The sequence below is a fragment of the Colossoma macropomum genome, unplaced genomic scaffold, assembly GCF_904425465.1.
Source record: "Colossoma macropomum unplaced genomic scaffold, Colossoma_macropomum, whole genome shotgun sequence".
Lineage (NCBI taxonomy): Eukaryota > Metazoa > Chordata > Actinopteri > Characiformes > Serrasalmidae > Colossoma > Colossoma macropomum.
Genome location: NW_023494789.1, coordinates 10,272,162 through 10,292,416, shown reverse-complemented (window position 1 = coordinate 10,292,416; position 20,255 = coordinate 10,272,162). Strand labels below are relative to the sequence as shown.

At 40.0% G+C, this 20,255-nt stretch overlaps 1 protein-coding gene across 1 annotated transcript in view; it reads left to right on the top strand.

Annotated features, from left to right (window-relative positions):
- The window catches only part of LOC118807435 (voltage-dependent T-type calcium channel subunit alpha-1I-like), a 199,952-nt gene that overhangs the window by 95,294 nt on the left and 84,403 nt on the right, over positions 1-20,255 (top strand). The window contains exons 9-14 of the mRNA XM_036569447.1: positions 3,527-3,678; positions 5,473-5,658; positions 7,539-7,656; positions 9,365-9,520; positions 9,817-9,901; positions 13,614-13,759. Of these exons, the coding sequence (XP_036425340.1) occupies positions 3,527-3,678; positions 5,473-5,658; positions 7,539-7,656; positions 9,365-9,520; positions 9,817-9,901; positions 13,614-13,759 (843 nt within the window). The remainder of the gene's footprint in view (positions 1-3,526; positions 3,679-5,472; positions 5,659-7,538; positions 7,657-9,364; positions 9,521-9,816; positions 9,902-13,613; positions 13,760-20,255) is intronic.

Sequence of the window (20,255 nt, the reverse complement as noted above, 5' to 3'; positions counted from 1 at the left end):
ATATTTCCTTTTTTAAACCTCTTATTCCGTCGTCTGTCATCAGTTCTCAAATATGTGTGTGTGTGTGTGTGTGTGTGTGTGTGTGTGTGTGTGTGTGTGTGTGAGGGCGCATTGTGACACTGTTAAACCACGGCTCTGTCTGATCGATAGAGGGCATTGATTGCAGCGAGATTGAATTGCCCGATAACCACACAAAGGAAGAGAAAAAGAGGAAGAGGGAGGGAGATGGAGACGAAAGCTCCGATACCGCAACATAAAGCCTTGTTTTTTTCTCCTTCAGTCTATTTCTGAGAAGAAATGAGTGTCCCTGCCACTTTTGAAGCCACGTTTGTGTGTATGTGTTTATTTTTTAGCCCCTTTCCTTTTGTTTCCTCACGCACACAGTAATCTAATAACCCAGCACATCTGCTGAGAGGAGTATTCTACTCAACAGAGTCTGACACGTTCACAGTAATGAAAAGCTTATTACAAGCACACTGCCTGAAAGCGCCGCGTCTATGTGTGTGTGTTTGTCCGAGCCTGCAGCTTTAGAGCAGTAATTAAAGAGGATTATTGTCATTTTTCTTAGACATGTGTTTTGTGCCATCTTTCTTTCTCTCTCTCTCTTTCTCTCCTTGAAGGCTGTGTGTTCTGCCCAGTGATTCAGTTTTCTCCAGTTCGCAGGTTTCCTCTCTCTCTTCCTCTGCTAAGCTGGCCTAATGGTGACAACTTCTCTTCAAGGGTCAATTTATTCGCAAACTAGTTCTGCTCATTGCGGATATCTGGTGTAATTTTCCTCCGGCTCGCAAAGAAAAAAAAGGGTTTCAAGTGCTGTGTTGAGAGTTAATGAGAAAAGTTTGGCTTTCGCATTGTAGGTAATTTGTTTCAAAAGGTCTTCTTCCCCATAAAAAGGTCGTGACTGTGTTTTGGGAGTAGATCAACCTGGTCGTAATGGTTTAAAATGAGCAGGTTGACAGTTAGTTTATACATAGCCCATAAACTGCAGGCTCATTAGTTAGCTAAAGTAGGGAAGAACAACTTTATATGGCCCATCATATATTTACAGTGTTCTTAAATCTAGCCCGTACAATCATTTTTTAAATTTCATGCAGCTAAATGTTTATGATGCGTAGATTGGCTCCAGACTCTGTGGCTCAGTAACTAACATAAGCTAAGCAATGTGGCCAAAAATGTCCCTCCTAGTTATTAAGTTCATGCATCAGCCATATCCAATGCTAACAGTTCTAGTTTTGGTGAAAGGTAATGTTAAGCTGCAGCATAAAAATACATTTTAGACAATTTCATGCTTCCAACTTTAAGGTCCTGTGCACAAAGCGAGCCCCATGAAGACATGGTTTAATGACTGTAGTGTGGCAGAACTTCTGCACAGAGCACAGACTTTAATACTACTGAACCCCTTTGGTGTGAATTGGAACTTCTATTGTGAGCCAGGCCTTCCCGTCCAATATCAGTACCTGACCTCACAAATGCTCTTTTGACTGAATGGGCACAGATTCCCACAGACACACTGCAAAATGTTGTTAAAATATTTTCCAGAAGAGTGGAGTCTGTTATAGCTGCAAAGGGGGGCAATTCCATATTATTACCCAGGATTTTGGAATGGGATGTGCTCATATAGGTGTGATGGTCAGGTGTCCACATACTTTTTGCTTACGCTGATGCTGACATTGTTAAAAGCAGAAGTAGAGTACTGTGTGGAAGAGGAACCATTCAAAATATTCAAAAAAAAAAAACTGACCTAGCATTGATGCTGCACGCTGCGCAGACATGACTGTAATTTAGCTATATAATGCAAGGAAAAAAAAATATTTGCACCTGTCTGATTCCTCTGTTTTTGTGTATTTATCACATTAATTGTCCTGCAGAATTTTCTTGTGGATAGTAGAATTTATGGTTATGTCAATTTAGGCAAGTTGCCCGGGCCCTGAGCAGTAAAGCATCCCTACACCATCACACTGCCACCACCATGTTTAACTGTTGGTGTAATGCCCTTATTGTGAAATGCTGTTTTAGCTTTAGGCCAGATGTTAAGTTACTCTTCAGTCCACAGAACATTATTCTAAAAGGCTTGGGGTCATCAAGGTGTTTTTTTGACAAATGTGAGACAAGCCTTAATATTCCCCTTTGGTCAGCAGTGGTTTTGACTTGCAACTCGTCCATTGATACCATTTTTGCCCATTTTGTCTCTTTCTAACAGTGGAATACTAATTACTAACTTTATCTGAGGTGAGCGAGGCCTGCAGTTCCTTAGATGTTCATCAGGGTTCTTTGTGTTCTTTGTGGAGTCATCACTGTGCTCCTGGAGGAATTTTGGTGGGCCGGCCATTTCTGAGAAGATTCTCCACTGTTCCAAGTTTTCTCCTGTTGGAGATCATGTCTCTCACTGTGGCTTGCTGGAGTCCCAGAGCCTTAGACAAGGCTTTGTAACCTTTTCCAGGCTGATATATTTCAATAACTAATTTTCTCACCTCTTTCAGAATTTCTTTTGATAGCTACATAATGTGCTGCTTGTTGAGACCATTTAGCCTCCCTCACATAGCTGGAAACATTTTATTTAAGTGATGTTTTGATTCAACAGGGCTGGCGGTAATAGACCCTTTTCACAAGAAACGGAAGTGCGTAAACGTTGGGTAAAACAAGTTCCGCTACTGCCTTATGGACAGTTACTAACCTCAGAAATACAGGCATTCACATTACTTCAGCTCACCACAGAAAAGTGTCTCATTTTATTTTGATTGAAATTCGAGGATGTGTCCAGAACTGTTGGAGAACCAAACACACGACAGTGCAGGAGTCCAAACTAAATAAAGGATATAAATGATTCATGGAAAAACCCCTTTACAGCTATCAGGGCACAGTAACGTCAGCTAACATCTACAGAGTGATAAATCGATGGATAGGTGAAAATAATGTCAGTCAGCAGCGGTGAAATGCTGACATAGACGTTCTTTCACTCCATATGACAAAGTTTATTCCTTTACTAATTGCACAAACTAATTTTTCCTTCGCTCATTGTCAGCTGACAAACCATTAAAACTGAGGTAAGGCTGTTTTTGCTTCAAGCGCTAATACTTGAGTGAGCTATACATGCTCAACTCATCATTGTTGCTATTGTAACGGCTTTAGCGGAAGCAGCATTACCCTGCAATGAATGAAAAAAATGCAGAAATGTGAAAAGGGCCTATCAAGCTGAGTGTGTCTAGTGTAATCAATCCCAGTCATCAACTAAAATTGGTTCATTGGTTGATGAAGTAAGTAAGGGGGCAAATACTTTTTCACACACGGCCAGTTGGTGTTGGATACGTTTTTGTAAATGTTCTCTTTGTTTAATATTAAGTTTTGGTTATATAACAACATATGCTTATGTAACATATGCTTTTTCACAGTCCGGTAACTAACCTTTTATTCCAGTTTCAGGTTGTGTCGTTGTAAAAATGAGCACATGTAGTTTGTAGGTTCAAGGCTGACTACTGACTACTAGTGACTATTTTCTCCTGACCTGCGATTATCTTGTTCTTTTTCTCAGCCAGAAGAGCTGACCAACGTTCTGGAAATTTGCAATATTGTCTTCACCAGCATGTTCGCCCTGGAGATGATCCTGAAGCTCACCGCCTTTGGCTGCTTCAACTACCTGCGCAACCCCTACAATATCTTCGACGGCATCATCGTCATCATCAGGTAAGTACAGTCTCCATTAACCTATGTTGACTTGAAAAAAAGAGAAAAGTTAAATACAGCATATCACAGTATATCCTTCACTACAAGCCTCTCGATAGGCATAGGCATCAAACAATGCATTCAAAAGACTAAAACAAATAAAGTACACAATCCCATCTTTGAAAATCTGACAGCAAATCTGTCAAAATCTCAGAATGGAATTTTTTTTCGTGATGTTGACAAATGAATAACTTAATTATATAATTAAATAATTATATTACATAACCTTAATAATTGTTTTTACTGAATTTCTCTGACAATAAACTCTCAGAAAAAAAGGTACTAAACTATCACTGGGGCAGGACCCCTCTTGTCACTGGGGTGGCACCCTCAAGGGTACATCTCAGCACCTTTAGTCAGGAAACATAATTGTACCATTGAAATTATTGACCCCACTTGTTCTAAGTTGTATTGATTCCACACACCCCGTCTCGTCTCCAGGCTTTTTATTTTATTGTTCTGTTTTAAAATATTAGGTTATGAAAAGCCACAAATACATACTTTTCACCTGGAAAAACTAGACCTTAAAACCACTGTAGTACCTTTGAGGGAACATTTACATTGTTTGTACCTTGATGAATGTGAGATGTACCTGCACAGCACCTTTATTTCTAACAGTGTACAGTACTGTGTTATAAAAATTAAACAAGCAAGCCCACAGTGAGGACAGACCACCCCTTCTCTAAAAATTTCCCTTCCTCTTTACCATCCCTGTTCTTTCAGGTGGTATATATATTTGGAAATAATGGCTAGTTTAGACTTGCCTAGCTCACCTGAGCCTCATTCCACAACTCTCTACTCAGATTTGCTGTACAAAGTGGTCTTTGCAGCTGACTAGCGGTCAGTTCATTATCCAGCTTGAAATCAGTACAGAACTGAAGTGAACTGCTCGGCCATGCTTCGCTATTAAAACCCAATTTTCAACATTGATTCTGAGTAATTAGATTAGATCACATTCATTATTAAAAAAAAAATGTTGAGTCAGAGCATTCCAAACATGTTTGTGTGTGTGGACGGTTTCCACCTCTCTGAGTCTGGAACGGACAAGTGGACAGTGGACAGACAGCAGAGGCTGCAGTAACACATTCATGAATTTTTAAGAGATTCAGTTTTCCCTTTGGCTGTATTTTTTGGCTCTAAAATCAATACATTTAATCAGTGTCCATATTCTATCTCTCTCTTCCCTGCCTTCCTGCACACTTTCTTTATGCTAGGTAATGTAATTCCACCTCTCTCCCTCTCTCTCCCTCTCCATATATATACATATATATATATATATATATATATATATATATATATATATATATATAATGCATGTCTACTTTCTTTCTACTTCTTAATACTTTCTGTCCTTTTCTACATCTACATAACCTTCTTTTTCTTACATGCAAATACACTCTAACTCCCATTCTCTCTCGCTCTCTCTTCTCCTCTCTCTCTGTTCTTTCTTTCTACATCTCTCCTTATTCTTTTTCTTGCTGTTCTCTCTCTTTGCTCTCTCTCTATCTATCTCTCACTCTGTTCTCTTTCTGTCTCTCTGTTCTTGCTATCTCTGTTCTGTTTCTCTCTTCCTCTTTCTCTTCTGTTTCTTTCTCTTTCCCCTCTTTCTGCCCCCCCTTTCTTTCTCTCTCTCTTTCTCTCCTTCTCTCTCTGTTGTTTCTTCCTATGTCTCCTTCTCTTTATTCTCTTCTCTCTCTCTCTCTCTCTCTCTCTCTCTCTCTCTCTCTCTCTCTCTCTCTCTTTCTCTCCCTGTAGTGTATGTGAGATTGTAGGTCAGTCCGATGGTGGTCTGTCGGTGTTGAGGACATTCCGGCTGCTGCGTGTGCTGAAGCTGGTGCGCTTCATGCCGGCGCTGCGCCGGCAGCTGGTGGTGCTGATGAAGACAATGGACAACGTGGCTACTTTCTGCATGCTCCTAATGCTCTTCATCTTCATTTTCAGGTCTGTGTGTGTGTGTGTGTGTGTGTGTGTGTGTGTGTGTGTGTGTGTGTGTGTGTGTGTGTGTGAGAGAGAGAGACAAAGAGAGAGAGAGACAGCAGGTGTAATGTAAGACCTGCTGCTTAAATCTGATGGAGCCTTTCTGAGACATTCCACATCCTTAAATCAATTACAGCAAGAGAGAGAAAGAGAAAGACAGAAAGAGAGAGGTTGAGACAGAGAGAGAGCAGAAAAAGAGAGACAGACAGACAGATAGCCTGTTTACACATTGCATTGGCATTTATCACGTTAAAAGCTCATCAACACGTACACTGTTTCTGTTTTACTTTGAACTTTTTTCCCGTTTCGAAATGAGTGTGAACAAGCTTGGCCTGGATGCTTTCGTTGGCCCGAAATGCATGAAACTCCAGAGCCCATGTGTCCTTTCGTCTATCATCTATCTACCATCTATCCTCATCTTTTGTTTCCTTGTTGCTCACCTGTTAGTCAGCGCTCATCAGACACATTTCCACTTGCATAATTGTATGTGGAAAATGAACATACATTCCATTTACACTTGGGTTAAACGTGGTCAAGATCCGTCCCTGGATCAGCCTCTGAAAGTGCATTGACCGGAATCTTCTCTCAATGTGTACTGGACATGATTACCTGGCGTTTCATGGGACGAAGTGAAATCCGAATGTGATTTGATCACTGAAAAAACATGTAGATGTATAAGCCAGAGGAGCAGCACCGACCAATTATTATTGATTAATAATTGAAAGTTGTTTCAAACCTTTTTTCAATGTTTCCTTTATTGATTACTAATAATCCAGTAAATCCTGACAGAGACGGGCAGAGAGAGAAAGAGCGAGAGTAGGAACAGAAGCTATGGGACAGATGAGATATAGCAGAAGAGCAAGCAGGACAGGAAAACAGATGAGATGAGGAAAGAGAGAGAGAGAGAGAGAGAGAGAGAGAGAGAGAGAGTGCAGTGTCTGTGTGAGCTATGAAGACAGATGGAGTACATGTTCTTCTCCATTTGTCTCAGTGCATGGGGCACACACGCACACACATGCACACACACGCACACACACACACACACGGACCTGAAGGTGTGTGTATCTCTGACAGTGTGTATCTCTGCTGTGTGTGTATTTCTTCTCTTTCCTCCACCAGTTCAGTCACGCTGACCCAGAAATCCAGAAGAACAGAAACACAGCCTGAACATTTATCTAACAGACACAACACACACTCAGCTCCACACACACACACTCAGCTCACCGCAGCTCCACACACACACTCAGCTCCACACACACACTCAGCTCACCGCAGCTCCACACACACACTCAGCTCCACACACACACTCAGCTCACCGCAGCTCACACACACACTCAGCTCACTGCAGCTCCACACACGCACACACTGAATGACTCTCTTTTGGGGAGAGGAAAGGAGTGAGATTACTGTCTCGCTCCCCTCTTTCTTTGTCTGTCTGTCTGTCTGTTTGTGCTCTCTATTTTTCCTCTCTGTCTATCTCTCCCCCCCTTTATCTCTATGTTCTCTCTCTCTCTCACTACTTTTTCCTTTCTCTGCTATTGTTCTTTCTCTCACTCCCTCTCATTTTCCATTTCACTTATCTCTTCCTCTGTTTCTCTCCTCTTTCTCTCTCTCTTGCTCCCTCTCTCAAACCCACTTCCTTTTTCTGTTTCTCACTTTTTTCTCTCACTCCCCCTCTCGGTTTCCATATTGCTTCTTTCTTTCTTTTTCTTTTCTCTCTCTCTCCCTCTCTCTTTCTTTTTCTCTCCCTTTTTCTCTCCACTGTCTCTGTCTTTCTTTGCCCCCCCTTTCTCTCTCTCTCTCTCGCTCTCTCTCTCTCTCTCTCTCTCTCTCTCTCTCTGCAGTATTCTGGGGATGCACATATTTGGCTGTAAGTTCAGCCTGAAGACGGACGCTGGCGACACGGTGCCGGACAGGAAAAACTTTGACTCTCTGCTGTGGGCCATAGTCACCGTGTTTCAGGTAGTGCAGAGTGGTTTAACACTACCAGTCAAAGATTTCGATACACCTGACTGAATGTGCTGTATGATGGTGGTTTTGTTTCTATTGGACATTCTGATTCTAAAGCAAATGCATAAAGGCTTGAAAGTTAATGCAAACTCTTTTTGCAGCAAGTAGTTTTCAGCAGCCAGCAAGATGTCAACATATGTAGAATTTCTTCAGTGTTGGATAAGCATTCCAACTTCCCACTCATAAAGCTTCTTGAGAGAATGGCAAGAGTGTGGAACAAGGCAATGGAAGATAGTTTTGATTTTTCCAGCTCCTCCTTCTTGCACAGTGTTGCCCTAAGGCTCATTTGTAATCAACAGTAAATATGGATATGGATACGGACGGAGCCTTCTGTCCATGCTCTGTGTTGATTTCATCCGTATTTGTGCACAGTCTCCGAAAGCTCATGGATACGGATGAAAAGGAGCAGTACCATCGGAAGCTTTCGGGGCAGTGAAGGTGATAAGTCTCAAGAGACACCATGCCAGTTTCTCTTATTGGTAATATAGGTGGAAAGAATTTTCCACCCACACTTCGCAAAGTATTTAATGGCCTCACAGACCACTGCAGTCTACAATGGTGCCTCTTTCGTCTCTTTCGTAGTTGGTACATTATTACGATGTCCTCCACCGTCATTGCTGTCAGAAACTTTATACTCTGGACTGCCCTCCAGTGGATGTATTGCTTAACGTCCATGCCAACGTAAAGAGTGGAAGTATGTGGGCAGTGACGGTTACATCGTTTGAAACGGACTTTCTTTGTTGTATGTAAACAGAGTATAAATGAGCTTTAGGGTAACAAACACATTTTCCTCACAATTACATGATACATAATTAATTAATGACAAACAAACGGTTTAATAAAAAAAGGTGTGTAATAAAACTCTTCTTGTACTTGATCACTCGGACTCCTATTGATATTTGTAAAACTCATTTTAACATGGTGCAACTTGCAAACACACATTTCTACACTGGACAGTGTCGCTGAATGAAATAAATTTTTTGTAGAATTAAGTAACATGTAAATGATTTTTATGCAATAAAAATTGCTGAAACATATTTGTTGCCTAGAAGCAACATTGCGCAACAGTGGAATGGATCTAGCTATTAGTGAGTGAAGTTGAATTAAAGAGAACTTCAGAGAACACTGCATTTATCATTAAGGTTATTATTTAGAATTTATTGTTAGAATTATTTTTGATGGTGTTAATTTCATTTCAATTTAATCTAAATTTAATATTTAACATTTAACATTGCAGTATTACAATATTAGTAGCTAGAAGCCGATTTCAGTTAATGCTACCTAGTAACAGTCATACTGTCTGTTTATCAATGTCACCAGTTTTATTGGAAGCCAGTTTAACCAACAATATTCTTACTCACTTACTTCTTTCAAAATATTTCATATAATTTCTTTCCATTGGCGCACTTTGTTGCCTCAAGGCAACGTACCCCAAAAGCAAATGTTTTTTAATTTTAATAATCAGGTCCACTTTATGCAAGTGAATTAAATATTTTTATTTCTCACATAATACATGCAATAAAGGGTTTAAAATGTGAAAAAATAAAGAAAACCTCTCATGAGTGTCTAAACGTTTGACTGGTACTGTATTTAGTTAATCGCTCAGTGTCTGGATGTGAATGTGTGTGTATGTGTGTTTGAATATGTGTGTCCTTTGTAGATCCTGACTCAGGAAGACTGGAATGTGGTTCTGTATAACGGCATGGCCTCCACTTCACCTCTGGCTGCTCTCTATTTTGTGGCTCTCATGACTTTTGGAAACTATGTACTGTTTAACTTGCTGGTGGCCATCCTGGTAGAGGGATTTCAGGCAGAGGCAAGGCAACCCCACTCACTTCTCACAGTACATGGCAAATATACCAATACCCTGTACTCAAGCCCATCCAGAAGATTCATATTCTTGTGTTTTCCAGTGACTAGATGTTTCCCTGTGAATGTCAGAATCATTGTAGAAGTGATAAAAATGAAAGCTTTTAAAATGTTAACCACAGTTCTGGGCTTTTCAGGGGCAGTGGTGGTAATGATAGGATGCAATGGTGATGCTTCTTGTGATGATTAGTCATTTCTTTTTTACTCGACTTCACTCATATTTCTCCTTAATACCTCCCTCAGGGTGATGCTAACCGCTCGTACTCGGATGATGACGGGTCCTCCTATGATGAGAGTGAGAAACACAAGGACTCGCTCCAGCTCTCTGGTAAGCCTATTACTCAGAATATGTAGATTTGATACGTAATACACCCCATAAAGCCTATGTGCCAGATCAGGCCCGCGGCACAATCTTATGCAGCCCGCAAAATTATTTTAGATTTCTATTAATATCAGCCCGTTTCCCAATGCGCTGCACTACAATCCCCAGCTTACACTGCAACACAATGTGCACTTCCGACCCCTGCCAACAACATGTCATGTCACCAAATACACTAGCTGCGATAAGTAGCTCCTGGCTAGCTAAAAAATTACCAAAAGAAAAATGGACAGTGAAGGCAGGGGTTTTCAAGACAGGTGGGAGCTTGAATACTTTTTTAATTCCAATAAGGATAAACCTGTCTGTCTTGTTTGCAGAGATAATGTGGCTGTAATGAAAGAATACAACATTAGGCACCATTATGATACAAAACACCATGAGAAATATGGAGAGTTGGAAAGACAGCAGAGGCAACAGACAGTGGCAGAGATGAAGGAGAGCTTTGAAGCACAGTAGGCTATGTTTATAAGGGGCAAATCACAAAGTGATAATGCAGTAAAAGCCAGTTTAATTGTGGCAGAAGAAATAGCCAGTCAGGCCGACATGTTTTTTTATTTTTTTATTTTTTTATGGTCTTTTAGTGTTTGAGTTTGACACCCCTGCCTTAAAATGAGACTCTGGCCAAAATGAAAAATGTAACTATCACTAATATGCCTACCTGCCCCCTACAGCAGTGCAGCAGTAGCCACATTTCCTTGTTTAAAGGCTAAGAAAGCTTTCTTCTAATGATGTATCGAAAGTGGAAGAATTTAGAATAATACTAGGGTGCCGGCTATTTGATATTCTTATTTCTATCTAGGTAGCTATCTCACCAACTATAGGCTGTTGTCTGTGTCGCTGTGTGACCAGCAGCCTGCATGCTGATCTTCAGGTTTAAAGGGTGAATTAGCAGTTATAGGCTACGTTAACTCCAGCATTTAAGACCATTTATTGTTAAAACTGTGTTTGAACGATCAGCAGAGCTTTATTTTACTGCAAAGGAGGATTATTTCATTTTTACCTAAAAATCTAATTCTGCTGTGAAGCCGCAACAGGGCAGTAAAAGAGCTGTGCGCAGCTCTGGATTATGTTGCTGACCCCTGCTGTAAGGCAAACTAATCCCCAAAGAACTTTTTTTTTTTTCAGATTTTTCACAATTTCACCAATATCAGCATTACATACAAAACTCTGCAGGCAGGAGTCAGTTTTACTGGTCAATTTGCATAGTAAATACATTTTATATTTGTGTTGTATATTTGTGCTGCAGACATCATGACCCCTGGTTTCTATCACCACTACTGTAAAGAAATCTGAGTTGTTAAGTTTCTCTACAACATAGCATCTCACATCAAACCACTCTGAACGACTTTGTTTACATCTGACTGATTAAAATATGCAGAGATTTTGAAAAATCAATATGATTCCCCTTTGAGACTAGACTGCAGAATTCTCCAGTACAGATTCATTCATGCTTTCTGTTCTATTTGGCTTAATTTTATCCCATATTGTATTTTCCATTTACTCTAAACACTCTCCATCCTTTTCTCCATCACTCCAGCTATCTTTCTTCTTCTTCTTCATTCTCCTCAGCTGACCCAGCGCAGAAAAGTGTTTTACCCATGTTCATCCACTTTTAACCTCAGTCTACTCCAACTTTTGCATTTCCTCCATCCTGCTCACTCTGAAACTGTACTCTAGCTCTATAGCTTCCTTCTGTTCTCTCTCTCTCTCTCTCTCTCTCTCTCTCTTTCTTTCTCTCTCTCTCTCTCTCTCTCTCTCTCTCTCTTTCTTTCTCTCTCTCTCTCTCTCTCTCTCTCTCTCTCTCTCTCTCTCTCTCTCTCTCCTCAGTTGAACCAGGTCAGGTCACGTCTACACTTCTCAGAATCTCACTATATGTTTGCAGACTCCAGAGCAGAGCCCTTGCCTATGATGTGTGAATCATGTTTTGGTCTGTAGGTTACATCATGCAGGCCTTCAAGGCCAGTTAGATTAAGCAGAGAGATGTGACAGCGTCCCCCTGAGACTCAATAGCCATGTCTTATCTCCTGTCGTGCTGGGATTGTCTTAGTAATTGCCTGACCTTTTGGGTGACAGTCATATCTTGATCCTTTTTTATTTTCCTCTGCGCTCAGACTCTCTCTCTTCTCTCTGAAGTCCGTCCACCACAGTGTGCTTAATTATTTACATTAAGGCCAACACTTTTTTCTGAGATTGCAGGAAAACTTCTCAGCATCAACCTTCAGCCTGGCCCCAAGCGAGGGTCAGTGTAAATTATTAATTGCTGTGTTTAAAATGCCCAATACCTTTCACACTCTGTCCAGTACATAAACAAGAAACTGACATCTAAGGTGAGGTTATTTGCTCTGCATGTTTTTTGCTCTGTATATACGGTAATGTGCAAAAATCTGAGACCGAGCTTTCATTTGTTTAATATACAGTCAAAACAGCCATTAAGTATGGATTATTAATTTTTCAGGAGGTATTTGTGAGGAGACTGGATGATCCAGCTCTTTAAAGAAGGGGGAAAGTCAAAAAAAGTAAATATATATATATATATATATATATATATATATATATATATATATATATATTATAATGACCTGGTAGACCACCACAACTGCCCCCATCAGTCAGGGATTCCCTAGTTTCTCTCAAGGGTTGAGATGTAAAGCAAAGTCATTCAGAGTGGTTTGGTGTAAAATGCTCTGTTCGAGAGAAATTAGAGTCACAATTGTTCACAGTGGTGGTGATAGGAACCAGACGTCTGAAGAGTTTAATGCCTTCTGAAAGCTCCCTCATTGAAAGCTATTAAATGGAGTGGTCAGATATATGCTGCTTGAGGTCTGATACATTGTTTTATGGTAATTTTGTATTGAAAGTTTGACTTAAAATGTGTTTTAATCTATTTATTTTAATACATTCATGGCAGAGAGTTACATTCAGGGCATTGTGAGGCAGAATAGCCTTCAAAAAACACTTATTTTTTTCAAATTTAACACTATTTTACCATCATTAACATTTACATATTAAAACTCAGAAGACACATGTGGGTTCTCTGGTAGTTTTGCCAGTAAACTTACATGTCAAATCTGAGTCAGTAAGTTCCTCTACACTGAACCACTTCACATGAATTCAGTCTGAATGGCTGTGTTGACATCTCAAAGCCTGAATTATTCAGATTTTTTTGAAAAATTGGTGGAATTCCCCTTTGATGAAAATTAAACAGCATTAAACAGTATTGTTAATGCACTGGCCACTTTATTAGAAACTCCTGCCTTGTAGCTTCACAATTAGAGACTGTAGCTCATCTGTTGATGTGCAGGTTGTGTTAGAGATCCAGTTGCCAGTTTCTGACCACAGAGGACAGAGCTGTTCTTGGCTGGATATTTTTTGGTGGTGATTCACTCTCAACCTGTAGCAGTGACAGTGACATGTGTAAAAACTGCAGCAACACTACCATGACAGTGCCACTGCTGTGCTGAGAATGTTCCACCACCTAAAAATATCTGACCGACAGCAATGCTGCGGTAAGAAACTGACCAGCGATTATTCGTGCAGTGACAGATTACAGACTGTACACCTATAGTGGACCTGTAAGGTAAAAGGAGCTCAGAAAGTGGACAGTGAATGCATGTGTTTTTTTCATTTGTATTGACTGATGTTGAATCATGTTGTCCACCAGATCCTAAACTGTGTGCTTTGACCCCAAATGGACATCTGGAACTGAACCCTGTGGGTGGAGGCAGGAGGAGTTTTGAAGAAGAATCCCATAAGAGCAGCGTCACCAGTTTGGGCAAAACCAGCCTGGAGCAGCGCTCTTTCTCATTGGTGAGCGCGACATGTCCATCATAGTCTGTCAATCTGTCATCAGTGTTGTTGCTCATTTAAATCTTAAGTATTTTTCAGTTTTAAATGCCCAGAGCTGTATCATATGGTCAGTTAACACAGATGGTAATTCTTCGCTCTTTGAAAAGAACAGCAAAGCACCTACAGCACCTGTCCATTGACTTTTATTATAGGTGTTTCTCGAGTCAGTGAGTTTTCTGTTCTTTTCTAAGTTCTGCAAAGCATGTCAAAATTATTGTCTGTGGTAAATGCAGCTTTGTATCATTTGAGAACTATAAAGTTCAGCCTTTGGCATCCCAGAGCGACGCGGAGGAACTTGTTCATGCATTTGTTACAAGCAGAGTTGGTTACTGTCATCCTCTTTTTACTGGACTTCCTAAGAGAATAGTCCATTCTCTACCACTCACACAAAATGCAGCTGCACGGACCATAACAACAGGAAAGAGAGCTCCTCAGAACTGTACTAGCTACCTGTATCTTTTAGAGTAGATTTTAAAGCTCTTTTACTAGTTTAAAGCACCCGCATGCCACACAGACGGTTTCTCTGTTTATTTTCTACCATGTAATCTTAGATCTGCGGATACTGGCCTTCTGCAAACACTGTCAGAAACATGGAGAGGCCAGTTTCATTAGGCACTCAAGCACTTTTAAGTACTTTTTGTACTTCCTCAACATAATGTATTTGTCATAACACACACACACTCACACATTTTCTAAACCGCTTATACTTCTGGGTCATGGAGGGGTGCTGGAGCCTATCCCAGCGGTCATTGGGAGGAAGGCAGGATACATCCTGAACAGGTCGCCAGTCCATCGCAGGACTTGTCATAACACATATCAATATATGACACTGTGCTGTAATATGCAGCAGGTGAGTCCCACACTTCAATGCCTCACTCTCATAACTATAGAAATATTGGTAACACTTTATTTGGAGTGGTCATTTGTAGATGATTAATAAACTCTTAACAGATTACCAGTAACACATCAACAGCATATCAGTGAAGTAGCAGTAGTGAAGCATCTGAACACATTGAAGTAAATATCTTGAAGATGTACTGCTCATATATGACTTATATTAAGTATATGCATTGTTGATATGTTACATGAAGTAGACTTAATGTGTTACATCAGTTAAGCAAAACCTAACATTACTCGAAACCTAACCTTAACCTCAACCCAGAACCAAATCCTAACCCTCACCCTGGCCCTAATCCTAACCCTCACCCTGGTCCTAATCCTAACCCTAACCTTAACCATACCCTAATCCAGTGAAGCTCCAGTTACAGAATGGTGTCAGTGTGTCTATAACAGCGTGTTGAGGATGTTTAGATGGTCTGTATTAGACCTGTTATGTGTTCAATGACCTCTTAGGTAAAACATCTACAGATATGAATTTGGACTCAACAAATAAACTAAAAAAACAACTGAATTCAGCAGATTATGAACAAATTTTATTTACACCGTTAATTTAAAGTCCCTTCATAATCTACTGAATGTATTCACTGCTGCTACATCATGTTGTTGATATGTTACTCAGAGTCTGTTGAGGGCTTATTTCATCTAAAAAGGACCACTTGAAATAAAGTGTCACCGAAATATTAGTTACATAGTAGTTACTAATTAATAAGTCTTACCATGAATACACAGACAAAAGTGATGCATTGAAATGACTTGATTCAAACATGTACAACATTTACACATTAACAAAATATATTATATTGTATTATATAATGTTACATTAACCCTTTAAAACCTAAGCCACAATGAGTGCATGTGTCAGCAGCATCATGGTCTGGCTTATGTATGTATAAATGTATGCTTCATACACACATTCATACAAACCTGCAGTTTAAGGGGTTTAAAAACTATACAAATGTCCTTTAAATGTCCTCGTCTGCAAACCCTGTAATTTTTTTCCCAAAGTTTTTAAAGTAACTTGTTTTGGATTAGTGTGATTGTGAATTCTGAGGTGTGAGCCAGAGGATTGCAGCATGCAGAGTGGCTTAATGTCTCAAACTTTAATTGCAGTCTTTGGGAGCTTTTTGACTATTTTTGCTTCACACCTGGCTTATTTGCACAGTAGGGAGAGAGAGAGAGAGAATGTAGTGGTGATCCTGCTTCGACCAGCATGTCCAGCAGAGAATTGGTTCTTAAACCGGTCCTCAGGGACGCCAAAATGGTCTGCATTTGTGCTCCAACCCAATTCGCAATGCATTGGGATAGAACAAAAATGTGGGGTCTGTGAGTGGTTTGCGAACCACTGCAGTAGAGGCCAGATTAGTCATATATAACTAGGGCTGAGTTTAATTACTTTAATACCACTGAGAATCACCAGACACCCTGTTTTCACTTGCAGAGTATGATATTATGTGGAAGAATGAAGGAGGAGACACTGCAAAGTGCCAAACAAAGGTCTATGAAAAAATACTGTCCTGAACTTGAAGTCAAAGAACAATTAAAGTGCTGCAGCGCCCTTAACAGCAGCCTCTATACGCGGAGCAGCAGAGGAGGCACCACCACAGGATCATTACTGTCAGAGCCTGGAAAGACTTAATGAAAAATCATTCTCGGAAAAATGTTACCCAAAGTATGAGCCTTCTTTCTTGACAAGCATGTAGAACTGCTGTGGCTACATCATTTTAATCAGCCAGTATTTTGGGGACAAAAATATTAGATTTAATTTTTTTTCCATGGCATCTCTGGCTTAACATTTAGATTTGTTTGGTTCATGCATAGACACGTCGTATTTGTATTGTGCGCGTGGTCTGTGCCCTCACAGTTTAGCCTGTTTAGAGCTCCTGTTCCTTTGGAATCACCTTTGTTATGATAGACAGAAATAGACTGAAATAATGTGACTCATTCAACTTTTGGGAAATAGCTACATGCATTTAACCTTTTTCGGAAAACGGGTATTGACTGTAAAATGTTACCATAATTTAACAGTACTTTGACTCCATTTTTGTCATTTTTCAGTTTGTGACATAATTTGAAAATGTGTGGCCATTTACATTGTGTGTACATTTCATGATGAATGGACCAAAAGAAATGACCCAAAATTTCTTGGAAAAAAATCTGGTTCCATTGGCTTAAAAGTAAAGTACGTTTTTTCCTTCTCCTCTTACCATTTTGGAGATACGAGGTTTTCTGCCGACAATAGTGATATATACATTACAGTGAACTAATTGACTTCCCCTAATATTTCTCAGAAATTAAATGTCATTACTTCATTACGTTAATATTTTTTTTCGTAGTATAAGTATATAATAATGCTTTTATTAAATTAATTCGTAAAGCTGCTTGAATCACTGAATCAAATTACTGTTTAGTATATAGAATCAAATTGAATCATTCTTAATTCACAAAAATAGAATCAAAAACCTAAAAAGTCGTGAATTGAATCAATTCGCTGTCAGGTCAAAGACTTGCACCCTTAATCGAGGCTTGTTTAATTGATACTGTGTTGGATATGACCATTGTCCTTGAAGGCACTGATGAATGTAAATGGCTGATGGAGCTGCTTGAATTGCTGAATCTAATTGCTGAATCATATCACTGTTATTTGTTTAGAATCAAATTGAATCATTCTTAATTCCCCAAAATTGGATCAAAACCCAAAGAGTCGTGAATTGAATCGATTCACTGTCATCTCAAAGACTTGCACCTCTAATCGAGGCTTGTTTTATTGATACTGAGCCCTGGTTATGTCCATCTTCCTTGAAGGCACTGATGAATGTAAATGGCTGATGGAACTGCTTGAATCACTGAACTGAATTGCTCAATCAAATTACTGTTTCATGTATAGAATCAAATTGAATCTTTCTTAATTCACAAAAATTTAATCAAAAGCCAAAAAGTCATGAATTGAATCAATTCGCTGTCAGCTCAAAGACTTGCACCCCTAATCGAGGCTTGTTTTATTGATACTGAGTGCTGGATATGGCCATCGTCCTTGAAGGCACTGATGAATGTAAATGGCTGATGGAGCCCCAGACAGAGTTTAATTCTGCCACCTGTGATCCAACTGTGTGTGTGATTATCATTAGCTGTGTGTGTGCATGTGTGTGTGTGCAGTCTGCTTCTGCTGGGAAATCACACGTCGCTAATGAGTCAATGAAACATTTGCGATAATTATTGCTTTGATTAGAAATCGCTCAGCCAGAGACTGCCCCGCCGCGGTCTGTGAGTGTCCAGGACATGTGTGTGCGTGCATGTTTGCAGGACCAAAATTCCCCTGGTGGGGTGCCAAGCCTAGCCATGGCTGTGAGGTTTCCATAGCAACTCCTCTTTAATTGAGGCAGCCATGAGAACTGAGGGAAAAAAGAGAGAGCGAGATAGATATAGAATGAGAGAGAGAGAGAGAGAAGGAGAGTGCTCGATGGTTTAAATATAGTGTTGTGACGCACTAGCTTGGGAGATCACGAGAGTTAGGCTGGGAGCTGTTAGTATCTGAGCTTTTGAAATAGAAGCGTGTATGCAGTACAGCGCAGGGCCACACGCTGAAATGGCAGCACTGAATGGCTAATCAATCGCAGTGTCTGCTCCATTCACGACGCATGAGTCACTGCGCAAAATCTCCCCATGTAAATCCACTCAGCGGCCCGCTGTTTGTTTTTTTCAGCCATTGTTCCGGCTGTTCCTGCGTTTTGAATCGTTTCCTTCAAGACAGCAAGCGTCATTCATAAGTATTGTGAATTGAGTTCAAAGTTGCCTGTTGTAGTGTTTAATGCGACAGCGAGTACCATGTATGGGTGCTGTGTTTCCTGTTGCCGCATAAACATCTCCTCCTGCTTTAAAGCAAATTTAGATGACTTAATAACGGTTAACAAGGTTTCTATGGCAACCGCCTTTTTACCTCCACTGGTGCTAAATATGGACAATTGTCCTCAGTTACATCCAACATATGCAGCCTGCAATTATCTCTGTGCTGCGAATAAGTGTGCGTGGTTGAAGAACTGAGTGTATAGTCCCTCTCACCATAAGCCATTGTTTCATAGTAGTCACTGTAACTAATGTGACACAATCCTTTTATTCGGCCCCCAGAATCCTATGATACGTTGTCACTGCTTGTAGAGACTGGCTTGATTGATTAAAGTTGAAATGGCACGACACTATCCATTTGACCCCTTAAATGGCCAGGGCCCACGCACAAGCCCAAAGTTTTATTACATACTTCCATAACCTAAAAAAAGCTCAGCCAGTTTGCACTGTTGTCCCTGTAGTTGCTCAATAATTTGCCTTGATATGTAATAAGCCTGGGATTTTAAGGGGTTAAAAGGCTCATAGTCTACACTTTTTTGTGCTTTATTTTTCTCCTTGAACACCATTTGTATTGTTTGTGTGCTTTTATGTACCAAAAACAGCAATTCATGTTTACATGAACATTTTCAAATATCTAAAAACAGTGAATGGGTGGAGCTAAACTGCTGTTGGCTGAATAGGTGCATACACGGATCAGGCATAACATTATGACCACCTCCTTGTTTCTACGCTCATTGTCCATTTTATCAGCTCCACTTACTGTATAGGTGCACTTTGTAGTTCTCTCACTGTCCACTCTATTAGACACTCCCACCTAGTCAGTCCACCTTGTAAGTGTAAAGTCAGAGACAATAGCTCATCTGCTGCTGCACAGTTTGTGTTGGTCATCCTCTAGTCCTTCATAAGTGGTCACAGGATGCTGCCCACAGGACGCTGTTGGCTGGATATTTTTGGTTGGTGGACTATTCTCAGTCCAGCAGTGACACTGAGGTGTTTTAAAACTCCAGCAGCATTTTTTTTTAGTTTGTTTTCATGATGAACAGAACAATAGACGTTGTCCAGAATTACTTGGAAAAAAAAAAATCAAACAAGAAAAGTTTTTTTTTTTCGTTCTCTTATTATTTTTGAAATACAAGACAGAGATGATGTGTAAATGTGTGGTTTTGTGTGACATCACAGAAACAGGAAATTGAAATCTGGCTGATTTTGCTATGTATGGACTATAAAGATTAGGTACATTTTGAAACTTTTACCAAGTTTAACATAAAAAAGTAAGAGAAATTTACATAGCCTCCCATTATATGGGCCCTTTAATACTGAGGCAATAAAGCAGTGCTGTGCATGAGACCTAGAGGGGGTGAGTTCACAATGGATGCATTTTTGTGGCCGGCGGATATATATATCAACATTTTTTACTGCCAATTATTGATAACTTTGAATAATTGTTTCAGCCATAGAAGAAAACAAGCACGTAGGCATACAGTTCACAATTCAGTCTACATTTTATTATTACTCTAAAGCATGCATCCAACACTACAGACAGCATTGTGCCTCTTTTACACAGTGACAGATAACATGGTAGTTCACAGAATGCTCCAGTTCCACATGCTGATCCATTTTACTGTGGCCAAATACTTTTAGTATGGCAGCAGATTTTAATGAGCTAAAGTGGATAAAGCCAAAGGCTATTCAATAAATCAATGGATGAAAGAGGAAT